General features: G+C 48.0%; 1 protein-coding gene across 1 annotated transcript in view; it reads right to left on the reverse strand.

Moving 5' to 3' along the window:
• The window catches only part of TOX2 (TOX high mobility group box family member 2), a 139,664-nt gene extending 126,628 nt beyond the window's left edge, over positions 1-13,036 (reverse strand). Inside the window, exon 1 of the mRNA XM_009318654.1 lies at positions 12,822-13,036. Coding sequence (XP_009316929.1) covers positions 12,822-12,827 — 6 coding nt within the window. The 5' untranslated portion in view covers positions 12,828-13,036. The remainder of the gene's footprint in view (positions 1-12,821) is intronic.
• Between the last annotated feature and the right edge of the window lie 361 nt (positions 13,037-13,397).

Raw genomic sequence — 13,397 nt, forward strand, 5'->3', positions numbered from 1 at the left:
GCATCAGGTCCTGAAAACGCAGCCCACGCTGCTCTGGGGATCAAAGTGATCACACCTTGCTCACTCTGAGCTGGTTTCTGCACACCACGCTCCAGCCAAACCCCCCCAACCCAGCCAAGAGCCTTCACTGTTTAACTGTGTTCCTTCTCTTGCAGTTTACACCCTCTTCTGCCCACCATCTCTCTTTCTTAACACATGTACACACACTGTGGGCTTTTGGATAAGAGGTTACAACCCCCCACGCTCAGATATTTCTAATGCAGTTTCTCATCTCGGTTTGTTGAGCCCCATGACCATTGCTGTTGGGTCACTCGTCATGGCCAAGATGGCCAAGCTGGGCTGCCCCAGAGCTCTCTAAGGGATCCCATGGTGTGTCACCATGCCAGGGACTCTGGGGCTACCAGGGATGGCCACCACAGCCTGCAGGGCCCTGGTTCTCAGCAGATCCAGAGATGCGCTACAAGATGTGTGACATCTCCGGAGGCGGAGTTCCTGCTTAATTTTCTCCATCAGTAGTCCTGGCGTCAAGGGGCTCGTATCCGGCATGAGCCAAGATTCATCATAGAGCTGCTGACACCTCCATTCATTAGGGGTGACGGGGCTGCACCGTTCACTTCACCTCCTGCTGTCAAAAGACCACCAGACTAACCTCCAAACTTAAACCTGTCCTCAAACCCCCAGGAAATCCCCATAAACACTCATGGCTTCCTGGAGCACACCAGAGCTGCTTGAAGTTTCTTTCCACCGTGGTCCTTTTCAAACAGATGGCGTTGCTTTTGGTGCCTGGCCCAAGCCCACCTCCTGGTCCTGCTTCATCTCACTGCGGCCATGTCCGGCCCATGCCAACTGCTGGGAGAAGTGTCCACCATGGCTTAAAACCTTCCTCTCACTTCCCAGGCTGAAGCATACCCCCACCCCTGCAGGAATTGCAAACATTTTGAGGACAAAAGCTGCTGCTTTTCAGAGTGCCGGTGAGAGGGGGACCACCTGAGCTATCGCTCAGAAGATGGCTCCAGCGAGCAGAGGCAAAGGGCGTTTGACTCACGCACAGCACTTCCAGCGCAAGGCTTTTTCCTTTACACATGAATGGGCCTCACACATGAATAAAGCCCTGGAAAAGCACCCGACTCATCCCTGAATAACTGCCATCCCCTCTGCACGTGGATCAGCCTGCAGTCTTCTCCCTGTCCAGCTGCAGCCAGGCAGTGCCTTTGGACTCATGACACAGCTTTGTTCTCTGGCTGAGAGGCAACTCAGACCAAGTTGTCTGTCATTATTTTCCTGTACCAAAGCAGACGCGACAGTGCCAAACTTTACCCTTTATAGCTTGCACTGTGGTGTATCACCAGGGATGCAAGAGGCAAGCATCTCCTCCAAACACATACAAGCTCCCACACGTCCCCAGAGGAGTCGGGTCTCCAATCCACCTCCAGTTATCTTCACAAAAGTCAAAGCCAACCAAAAGACCTCACAGAGTCAACAGGACTGCCAAGTCCAAAGCCAGCCTGACCTTCCCAGCTCTCCTGGATGAGCAGGGCTCCTTCTCGGCGTTATTTTTATGGCTATCATTTATTTGTGCCGGATGACTACAAAACGGAGATGTTGAATCAGTCCCTCCACTCAACTAAGTGCAATCAAAGCTGTCTTCAGACGGGGGTTCTGAGCTTTTTTCAGCTTGGACCTGCCATGGCTGTCAGTGCTCACCCCAACATCCCGGGCTGGCAGGTGGGACAGCCACAATCCAGCCTAGGGCACCTGGCAGCAACACACCTCTGACCACAGCAGGCATCCCCAGCTGTCTCCAGACGGCGTCTTTTTTCAGCTCGTGAGCTGGGCCTCCTTGTTAAAACCAAACAAAACCAAAACAGTTTCAAGAAACATCAGAGGACCAAAATTCATTCGGATTTGAAACTCAACCAGAAATAGCCGGATGGAGCAGTGAGCAAATCACAACACAATCCAGTCTTGAATTTACTGGAATCTCACCCATTTTAGAGGGCTCAAACAAAACAACAGCTCTTCAGTAATCTATTATCCTTAAAGACAAGAACGTGGGTTATCCTCAGAGCTGCTGTTGCAGGAACGGTTGTGGTGCCACGCTGCGGTTAATGCCGGGGAGCCAGTTGTTCAATAATCCCCAACCACTGAGAATATTCTAATTGTTAGCACTGTAATGATAGCGAGCGATTTTAACAGGCAGCCTGTATTAACAGACTTACCTTAAACAGAGGAGTAGGCAGCATTTTCAAACAGCAACTGGATTCGTCCTCATTATTTACCTGAGCAGCTGTCACTGTGATACTTCCCAAATCCTGGAGCTGGATATTTGTCAGTGTTAATGGGATTTCCAGGAGCTAGTTTGCTTTAGGAGCTCCTTTTCTCATTCAAATTGTAACCATCACCATCTTCTGTTTTGAGTTGCCTCTTTCGCTCACGATTATCTTCCCGGGTTTTCACTTTTCTCTGGGTCACTGACTGCAGATCCGTTCTAATTACTGTCATTTTAGCTTTTGTGCAGCACTCCGTCACACCAAGATCTGGCCTGCATAAATAAGTAATACATCTGCTCTTTGTAGTCTTGGCTAACCAAGACAGAGCCCTGCTCATCTCATCTCATCCAGTGCTGACCATGTCCCTGCCGGCTGGCTGTGCCATGAGCTCACCTGAAACGCAGCCCCGGGGAGGAGCCCGCCATGCTCGCTGGCATTTGGCTTCCCTTCACAGTGGTTTTTGCATCGTTTCATTCATCTCTGTGTAGACACGGATGCCCTACTTCCACTAAAACCCCCTGGTGTGGATGCTGATCTGCTTGCCCAAGGGTGTGAAGTTATACTAATATGGATCACAGGGCAGCAGTCACTCTAAAGGTTTGCTAAATTAACAGCATCACTGCAAACACCTCATGCCTTATGGAAAGGCTTAAATCAATACCAAAGCGCTGCCCAGCTGGGGAGGCTGCCGCTCTCCGAGTCCCATGCTGGTCTACAGCCATATGCCATACACAGAAGCAGAAAAGCTAACTGTCTTTAAACCCTCAAATCCTCTCTGATCGGGAATTCACAGCCCTTTACCATCAGATCTCGCATTTTGCTTGCGATCGCTGTCAGAAGAGGAAGGTGGTGGTTACGGGACGTGATAGAACTGCAGGATAATGATCTGCAAGTGATGACTTCAAGTGTTTTGTGTGTGCAGTGGCCAAAACAATGAGGGTGCTGCCGCCCCGGTCCCTCTCGCAGAGTGCATCCTTCCGGCTTCAAGAGAGAGCACATAAGAAAGTAACTGCAAGGCAACGACGTGCTTCTGCATCACGAGCTGAAGGGGCACAGTGCTCGTATCAGGGTTAATACACAACAGAGGGCTACAGAGAATTAAGATGTGCCACTGTCCCAGGAAGAGGGCAGCAGCACTGGTAGCTTTTAACCAGACCCAGCTCCCGAGGCCAGGAGGACAAGTCATTTGTGAGTGAAGGGATCAGAGCTGTGCCAGGCAGACGCAGATCTCGGAGACCGCAAGGAAGATGGGACCTCTTAGGTAGGATGGTCAAATATTTGGTAAGCAAGACTAGGATGGGTATATGCATAATGTGATGGTCTCGTTATTACTAAATTTCTTTAACATGTATTTTTGCTGTAATAAAGAGTATTTCCATTAAGAGAAGCTTCAAGGGGCCAGCACACGCAGTCACTGCTCCCAGGCGTGGTACCCAACTGCTGCTATGCACCAAGTTGGACCTGCCATGGCTGTCAGCGCTCACCCCAACATCCCGGGCTGGTAGCAGGATTACCACAATCCACCTAGGGCACCTGGCAGCAACACACCTCTGACCACAGCAGGCATCCCCAGGAGAGGCCAGCAAGGGCTACAGAAGTGGCAAGCTGTGTCAGGAGCCTTAAAATACTGTTAAAAAAAATAAAAAAAAAAAAAATATATAAAAAAAGTTGCCAACAAGACTTATTAACAACACAACTATTTTTTTCTCTCCCCTTTCCAGGAGGTGACTTTGCTGTCACCTCTCCTGATGTAGTTCAGGACGGCTGTCAGGACGCAGAGCAACGCTTGAGGCTGCCCATTCAAGCTGGCTCCAAGCTGCTTCTTGCAAACACTTGAAGGAATGAGCATTCATTTATTCAGCTGCACACCAGTCACCCGAAAACCAATAAATAACCACACTGAACTGCTTGCAAACATCCAACAGGTTGGAATTCAGTCACACAAAACTATTCCTTAAACAATACATCTAGGCAAACGCATTCAGTAAAATATAATGGCATCAACACCCAATTTGTGAGCAGACAGAAGAATCACAGTTGCATAGGAACCTCATTCACAGTTACAAACTTGGCCCGTTCTCCTGGCACACGAACTGACTGTAATTCAGCACGTCCTTCAATTGACATCTGCTACTGGTCTCATGCACAAGGACTTTCTGTCTTGTATCACGCAAGAACGGTGGTTGAAAACCTCTAAGAATAAGCTATTTTCGGAGAGGCCTCATAATTCAAGAGAATCTTATCTACAGAGTTTGTCTTTATATCTTTATCAGAAATGTTCTCCCATTTATCTGATAACACGTAGATATATTTCTTTGTAACGAGATGCCAATGACAGCAGGAGCTGGCATCCTTTAAAGTGAGAGCAAAGCGAGTCAGCAAAACGAGCTGCCCCCAGGGGTGTACCTGGCCTTGAACAGGAGGGCAGGACGGAGACCTCCCCGTGCTATACTCTAACCGCGGAGGTGGGCTCCCTGGCCCTGCTCCAGCGGGGCACGCTGCTGGAAACACGGAGATGGAGCGGGAGCACGGTACGAGCAGCACTACCAACACACCAACAAGCAGCTTCTCCCTGAGCCTACTTCAATGCCAACCACGAGTAATGACTGACTCTAAGCATATCCTCACCAGAATAAGGTCAAAGCAGAAACCACAACCGAGTGTTAGAAGTATTAAACTAAGAGTCAGTACTCCCTCGGTTGCTGGCAATACCGGAGTCAAAGGTTTAGACAGGACTCCCGCATTTTTAATCCATGTTTCATTATGCTGGTAGTTTGGTACTGCCACTTAGAGACTGTGCAAGGCTGCAGAGAAGAAAGTCTTCTTGTAAGGACAATCCCAGCTAGAATACTGCTTTCCTGAATCAGCAAAAGCTGCTAAACCCCTTTCTCAACAAGATCTATGCTTGCAACAAGGTAAAACTCTTCCAGTGAAGAGTATCACCTTGTTACCACCATTTAATAGCAGAATACTGAAGAGACCACATATCTCCCATTTTCCAACTACAGCAGATCTTGAATTTCATCTTCCTCTCTGCTCTAGGATTTAGTCTCAATACTCAGATGCCAACTTAGTCACGCAGTCACATCATTCTGGTTTCAAGTAATCCTGTGCCGTAGCATTTGCTGCAGGTGGTCAAACCAATTAGTTCAACACCTTTCCTTTTGAAATAACCATTGTGTTGTGAAGCTTCAAAAAAAGCTCAAAACACCTCCCAGCAGAGGCCGAGATGTCTGGATAATGACACAGATTAACAACACATACTGCCTGGAACTGCAAACTGCTGAAACAACACTGGGAGATCAGCTCTGACAATCTCTCTTGCCGGGTGTTACTGGTCCGCAGGCACCACAGCACTCGAGCAACAGCGAACAGGAACAGCAAGTCCAAAGGTACATAGAAATGAAGAAAAAAGTACGAAGCAGAAGCGTTCATTGTAATGACCAAAAATAAAACCCAAACCCGTGTATCAGTTACTGGTTAGTCCCTCCGAGTTGAGCATAGGTACGTCTCTCTTCAGTATTAAGAGCGATTGAACATTTGTTTAACTCAGCAGATATTTAACTCTTAGCAGAAGACTGGATAGTACCCCATGCCCAAACTGGAGGTACTTGACTCCCACAGGCACTTGGAAATCCCAGCCCAGCCGAGCGGGCATGACAACCTGCAGTCCTCATCCTGCAGCTCATGTTATAGCCATCAGTCAATACTAATGCCAAACCTGCGGCGTGTTACACACGCACTACTGCAGAAAGGCTTTTAAAGTCATTTAATATCCTTGTTGGAGGTCACATTGAGACCTGGCACGTGCACATGGATTCGGAGCACACTTGCTGACACGGAGCATGAACACGGCCGCTAACGGCAAGAGCTGGGAACAGCAGAGTCACAAACTGGCCAGAAAAAAAATTCTGTCTTCCTTCATGCAGGGAAAATAGAAAAAGAAAAAATAGAAAAGAAAAACCAACAGAAACGGTTCATCAGATAGTTATAGCTAGCTAGAAACAAAAACCACAGCCACTTCAAGCTTGTGCACAGCGAAGTTTCTGGGGCACTCACCTCCTGTTTTTGTTTCAATTAACACAAAAGCAGGGTTTTTTTTTCAGTTTCTGTATTAAAAAAAAATTACCAAAGGCCAACCTAGGGCCCTGAGCCCTGCACGGGGTGGGCAGCCTGCAGTACATGGCTCACCTGAGCAGGCACAGCCACCCAGCGAGCTTTACTGATCTCACTGGAGGCCATCCTATGTGTGCAACCCAGCCATTCCCTTCCACAGCTCTCCTCAAAACCCATTCGATCTTGCATTTGTTGCAGCAAGATTCCTTCTTCCCTGCCAGAGGAGAGCCTCCACACCCATACTTGTCTTATCTGGTTTTCTCCCCTTCATTCCTGATTTCGCCATGGTCACGTGGATGTTGCTCAATACCCCACAAAGCAGCTGGCCCAGAGGCATCAGGGCTTGTTCTTTTTTTGGAAGGGGGAAGGAGCATCCAACATATTTCTTTGCAGGAAGAAAAAGAGAAATGTGATCGGGTGAGGTCCTGGCTTCCCAACCTGCCAATTACAATGTCAGGGGAGAAGGGCTCTTGCTTGCAGGTTACAGGTTGGTACTAAACAGTCAGCATCTCTATTGAATACAAAATCACCTTATACACGATTCTCAATCTTTAGTTAACCTGGCAAAGCCTCAGCCTGCTGGGTCCTGGGGCAGAAAATCAGAACTGGCAGAAAGACCAGAGAGGAAGGAAAGGCAGGAGAGGGATGGGCAAAAGCACAAAAGCAGCAATGCAATGAGTCTAAAATGAAGGTAAACGCAGCTTGTTGTCCCAGGCCCCCAGCTCTCCCTTCACCATCTTTCCTCCTCAATGCTGCCCGCTCCTCTTGCCCATGCATCTCACTCCTGCCGCACGCTGGGCTTTCAGAGAGCCTGTCCTACAGGGGTGCAAACCAGCTGGCCGGCCCAGCCCAGCTGCCAAAGGGGTGATGCTCTGACACCCCGCACATCTGCCAGCTCTTTTCTCACAGGCAGGCTCCCAGGCAAGGCTTGGGGCTCAGTCAGTGGCCACTGCATGCTATAGGCAGGGATCACGTTGGGGTCTCATCCTGCGCTGGAAGGACCCAGGCACTCCAGAGGTCAGTGGGCAGCTCTGCTCATCAAGGAGTTCAGAGGTTTTTACGATGCTTTTTCAGTTTTTCTTACAGTTTGAGGACATCAACAGACACGAGCACGAACATGCTGCATTTTGGGGCATTTGAAGACCAGCAGCATTGGTGGGGCAGCACAGGACAGGTATGGTTCCTTCTGCTGCTGGGACATCCAGCACAGCGGCACAGGCCAGCGCACACTGCTGTATGCCCAAAATGCCTCCCGGGATACCTCACTGCTCACTACATCTTCCGCCCTGCTCCTCTTTCCATGCCCAAACAGACCTGCCAGCATCCAGCTCCAACTTCGAGCAAAAGCAGGGATTTTACAGTTATCCCAAGCTGCACCAAAACGCAGTTATATTCAAATTCTAGAAATTCTCCAGATTCTCTATCTTGACCTTGGTTGATTTTAAACTCAAGATGTGGCCCTTTTTGTACCTCCCACCTGAAAAATAGTAAGAGATAGGGACAGACAGAGAACGAAGCCTTCCTTCCTCCTCCCCGTCAATATTTTATCACAGCAAACACCTGCCATGCAAACAGCCCTGGGAGAAACAGGAGGTTCGTGGAACTGCCTCAACAGCAACACAGACACCACAGGAAACAAAACAACCTGTACGAAGAGAAGAGCCGCGCTGCAGCACAGCCCGCAGAGCAAATGTGTGCGTGCTCCGGAGACGAGACAAACTCTGCTTTTGCTTATGAGGGGGTGCAACTGCTCTGTCCCCACCAATTTCGGTTACAGCTTCTGCAAAGGGCCTTGCAAGTGGTGCAAAATCTTTTCCAAATATGCTCAGCTTTGGGGGTCTAAGTCGTAGTCAAAGGCGGAAAAGTCACTCCCTGCACTGAGTCATCAGCTTGCAGGTTTGGCACGAGGAACCTCCCTATGAAAGCACGGAGATTCACAGCGAGATGGTACACAGGGACAAGGGACATCAAAGAACAAGAAACGGGGGGAATCCTTCATGGTTTCCTCTGAAGGATTCAGATTCAGCTTGCAAAAGCTAATCAGTCCCCCTTGCCCAGGTACGAAGTATTCACCACCTTTTTTTTTTTTTTTTTAAACCTTCAGAGAACAGTGCCAAGACAAGAAAAAAATACTACTACCAGCTTCTACAGAGTCATGAGCTGCGCAGGAAACATCCCGATTCCTGCATCTCATCCGTGAGACAAGCGCTCCTCGATGCCAGCGCTCCCGGGAAGCGGCTGTGCTGCTGCCAGGATGACACCTCCAGGGAAGTCACCATTTGTTTATTACAGAGCACGCAGGGATCGGAGAGATGGGAGGTTATTACTTCTTTTTGAGACGTGATTTCAGGCTGTGAGACAATTTTAGACTGCACAAGCCTGAAATAACTCCCTAGGCCAAATTTGTAACTTGTAACAGTCAGAACTATCATACGTACTTGTCATTTTATTAAAGACCCACATGACCCCCTGACTTACATATGCACTGGAGCTGTCAGCCCAGGAACCGAAAGCATCAGCGTCAGAGAGGCCAGGCCCCCTTTTCACAGTGCTGGTTTTGTCTCAATGGTTTTTAAGTCATTAAAGGCCATGGTGGGATGGCTCTTCTCCACGGCCGCATCCCCCCGGCTGGCTGGTGGAGCAGTGCTGGGTCAACCCCAGAAATGGGACCCCGCCACAAAATCCAAAGCATCTCCAGATGGCGGTGGGCAGGAGGGGAGGCAGCATCCCCTCCAGAGCACATCGGTATACACACCCCCTGGGTGCTCCAAGGCCTGCATCTCCAGCCACGGAGGACATGATGTAATGCACATCCCCACATCTTATTGAGGGTGAGATGCTGCACAGCGCCTCGTTTAGTGGTAATGATCTGTACTGTCTCTTTGGCTTTCCCATTGCAACTATTCACCTCGATGGTTTCCCCCCAGCCTATCGCCGTATCTGGTTTACGCTGTAAAAAAAACCCAAACAAACCAAAAAAACACCCACTTTGAACAAAGTTATATAGAACCGTGTGACAAACACCAGATCGTGTTCTGCTGATATGCTACACTCTCAGCAGTGCTGACAGGAGGCTGAAAGACCATAGCGTGTTTGGGGCAGAAACCTGCCCTTTTCTGGCAGGTTATGCCTCCCAGGACACAGCCTTGTGTCGCGACTGGAGCCATTTCACTTGTGGTTCTGTGCAGGCTGCAAGCAAGGACCAACACGCATGGACACCCACGGCACTGGCTCACATGGAAGGGTCTTCTTGGGTCCACCATGGAGATAGGAGAAAGTCCCTCCCGATTTACGCTATCTATTTTACCTTCTCTATAAAAATAAAACCAAACATGAAGTTGTGGTCATTGACTGCATTAAGTTCATCTGCAGGAGGCATTGCCACCGTATCTGTGACGCCCACCCTCCCCTCACTGCTTGTAAGGACAGACCCTTTGCCACGAGATCGTCTCTCCCCAGGCCATGCAGTGTGGGGACAAGACTAAATTATACTCTACAGGAAATATTGAGAAATCCAGCCTCTTTGGTAAAGCGATCCTTCCTAAGCACGAAAACCACACACCCATGATTGATGGAGCGGCTACACTTTCAAACAGTTAGCTCATGCAGACAATCCCAAAAGCCAGAAACAGAGCCCATAAATGAGCACATACAACCGGCTGCAGAGACAAGGGTTAACAATCTTATCTAGGGTCACCAGAAGAAATTCCAAGTAAAACCCACAGCACGCAGATTTCCTGCTTTCTAACCCAATGCCCTATTTATACCTCTCTTTCTTCACAATGCCAGTGACAGCTTTTTCCTCGCTTACAGGCATGTTTCCTGCTTTTTGAGTTGTGACTTTCATTTGTAGCTCATTTCCATAACCTCAGAAATGTAGTTTCAATGGAAGTGTTAAATGTACTGATAAATTCTTCTTGAATCTTGAAGTTATTGGCAGAGATAATGGGGGCAATTTACCCTGAATCAGCCAATTGAAAATTATATATTTCAAAATCCCTTAACGGAATGCAGAGAGGTTTATCTCTGACCGATAAGGTAACGCCTTGTTGCTGGTGAGACAAATAACAGAGCCTATTTCCAAAATACGAAGTCCCCAGTATGATGGCAAATAGGCTCATCTGTACACAGTGACCTTCACAGTCTTCAATCTTTATCGCAGAGTACAGCAACTAACTGTAATCACGCGCGGGCACTGCCCCCGAGCAGCACCCAAACAGCCCTCGGTGTTAACTTTTCCATCCCTCCATCTGATCGGGCTGCACTTTGATTAACAAAGCATTTTTCTGCGTGCTGCTTGCACATTAACCAGGAGCATAGCATGGTCTTGCTGTACGCCACTCCCCCTATTTCTCTATTTAAAAAAGCAAGAGAGAAATTAAAAAAAAAAAAAAAGAAAAAAGACAGTCTCATCCGATCCTTCTCCCTGCCAGAGCACGAGCATCTTCAAAAACACTGGTTGAACGAATTGCACTAAATAATGAGGACACATAGGGGGACTAAAAGTAAAGAAAGACTAAAGCACAGATTTGCTGCAACGTTTCCACTCCACTGGAGTTAGAAAAGAAGACACAAGTTGCCTATTCTGGAACCAGATGTGGCTGTAACTGAACAAAACGGTATGGACAAGAGGCAAGTGGGGAAAAAGAAAACCCACAAAAGTCATCATGACTTACGTTAGAATCTGAAGGTCAGACATGGAAAGAGAAGAGAGGGATGGGAACCACCTTGCAGGAGCGCAGGGGATGCTGCCTGGGCGAGGCAGGACTGCAGGGTGCGGGGGGGCCCAACTTGAACTGCGGATGAAGTTAAGGAAATGCATTTTTAGATTCACTAGCAGGAAAAGCATCCAGCTAGGAAACTCCATCAGAGTACAGCCCGCCTTCCCCGGAGGGGATGCAGGGAGGGAGAAACCAGGGACTGAGGCATTTGAAATGAGATTAAGTGCCAGAAGCATCCTTTAGGAGCTGCTCGCAGCAGCCCAGGCCAGGCCGAGGTACCCGAGAGGACTGTGCCATCTCCTCCTCCGTCACTCTAACAGTGGACGCCACCCATTCAGAATTACTCATGGACAGCAAAGCCCTGACCACAAAAGCCGCGAGCACGAGGCCCCTGCACGCACACCAGGTACGGCGCGGTGACACGTCCTCCTGATGCGGCAAGTCCAGAGTGAGGGGCATGAACCCTGCAGTAGGTCAGCCAGCCGTGTGTCCTCACCCTTCTTCGAAAGCTTTCAGGGGTTAGAAACCCATGCACATTCATCACAGTCATGCATCACCAAGACTGAAACAGTGTTATTTCAAAAATTAAGTTGAAAACGTTAACACAAACCAGAGGAGCGAGGGAACAGGACCGGACAACAAAGCAACCATCTGACCCCAGCAGAGCTGCTTCCAGCTCCTGCTCTCCTACAGAAACACATGCATCTCTGTGCCCCATATAAAATATTTGTGCATCCTACATAATTTAGAATCCTATTCAATAACTTGACTCCCGTATTTTTCATAGCAGCAAATTCCATGAATTTTGCATTGAATAAAAATTTAGCAATCATAGCAGTTGCTAATTTCTGTGCTGTGCTCAGAGCAGCCTTTCACTTCCCCATAATGATTTTAAAACATTATCCTGCTGTTTCCTTTTTTCTATGCCCAGCATTGAAGAGCTCTGCAAATTATTTGAATAGTGCTGCTCTGAAAAAAAAAAAAATAAAAAAAGAAAAAATTCTGTAAGGGAGAAAAAAAATTAAATTCAATCATCACTCTACCCTCTGTGAACTGTGAAAGTCCTGGGAACATGAAAAGGTGCTTTCTAAAGGATGTTAAGCATTCAAAAGATTAGACTGCAATGTGCAATTAAATGTGTTCCACAAACCTTTGTCAGAGTACCCAAAACCTTACTTCTGCATGAACTTAAAATCCTCCCACTGGGAGCTTGTTCAAGTGGTTTACTTTAAACCTGTACTTCAGATATTCCATACCTTTCACTTTTACAATTCTTCAACACATGCTAACACTGGCAGAGTTAATAGTAACTGACTAATTTTAAACCCTATGATTACTGGAGCTGATTTATATAGTAGCTTCACTTCACAATACTGCGAATCATGCACGCGGTAATTGCCAAGTTCAATTTTAGCTCTGTCATACTGAAGCATTAGTTTTTATGCCTCAGCTGTTGCCTCCTCCATGCTATAGAGGTAAGTTGATAATGCAGTAGGTTTTGCTGTTAAATATCATAATATTATGATACCCCGCGTCAGATTCTTGCAAGCTTTGTGAGCTATGCATCATCTATTAAGCAAATACTTTATTAAACGAACGGTTTGAAAAGGTTTTTATTCTAATTTAGCTCAGAACACGGAATACTGGAGGGGAAAAAAAAAATGTAATGATTTAATTCACCACCAAAAGTGACTTGGTGGAGAGAAACACTCACCGTCATCAAGGCTCTGTGGTAGGAGCTGCAAAAGGATTAAACTAAAGCCTGTAAACAAATACCCTCCAGGCGAGGCCCCCCCTCACCCTGGCCTCGGGCCGCAGCCTCGTGACACCCATACAAGCAGTGCCAGGAGCTGTTTTACCCCCAACGCGGGGAGTTTTGGGGCTGCGGGGCCCCAGTCGTGTCCAACAGCAGGTTGCTTCTTGACCAAAGCCCAGATATCTCAGGGCGCCCTTCCCTCCTATCCCCCTGGACGCCGCTGGCAGGGCTCACGGAGCAGAGGTGGGACAAGCAAAGGGGAAAGGGTAGGAGACAGGAGAAACCAGATACTCCTCGCTACCGAGAGACGGAGCTCTGCAGCCCAGGGAGGAGGTGCACTTGCAAGAGAAACATGACAATGCTGCTGAACTGCTGCTGCCGCCTCTTCGCTGAATATACAGCTGGGCATTAGCAGTAATCTCTTAATAGCACTTAAATTCACCCATCTCTTGGGCTTCATGTTTTAAGATTTTTTTTTTTTTTAATGAAGTCTTCTCATATCGAATTTAATAAATGTGGGCGAACTGGAACTGC

The sequence above is a fragment of the Pygoscelis adeliae genome, unplaced genomic scaffold, assembly GCF_000699105.1.
Source record: "Pygoscelis adeliae isolate BGI_AS28 unplaced genomic scaffold, ASM69910v1 Scaffold72, whole genome shotgun sequence".
Lineage (NCBI taxonomy): Eukaryota > Metazoa > Chordata > Aves > Sphenisciformes > Spheniscidae > Pygoscelis > Pygoscelis adeliae.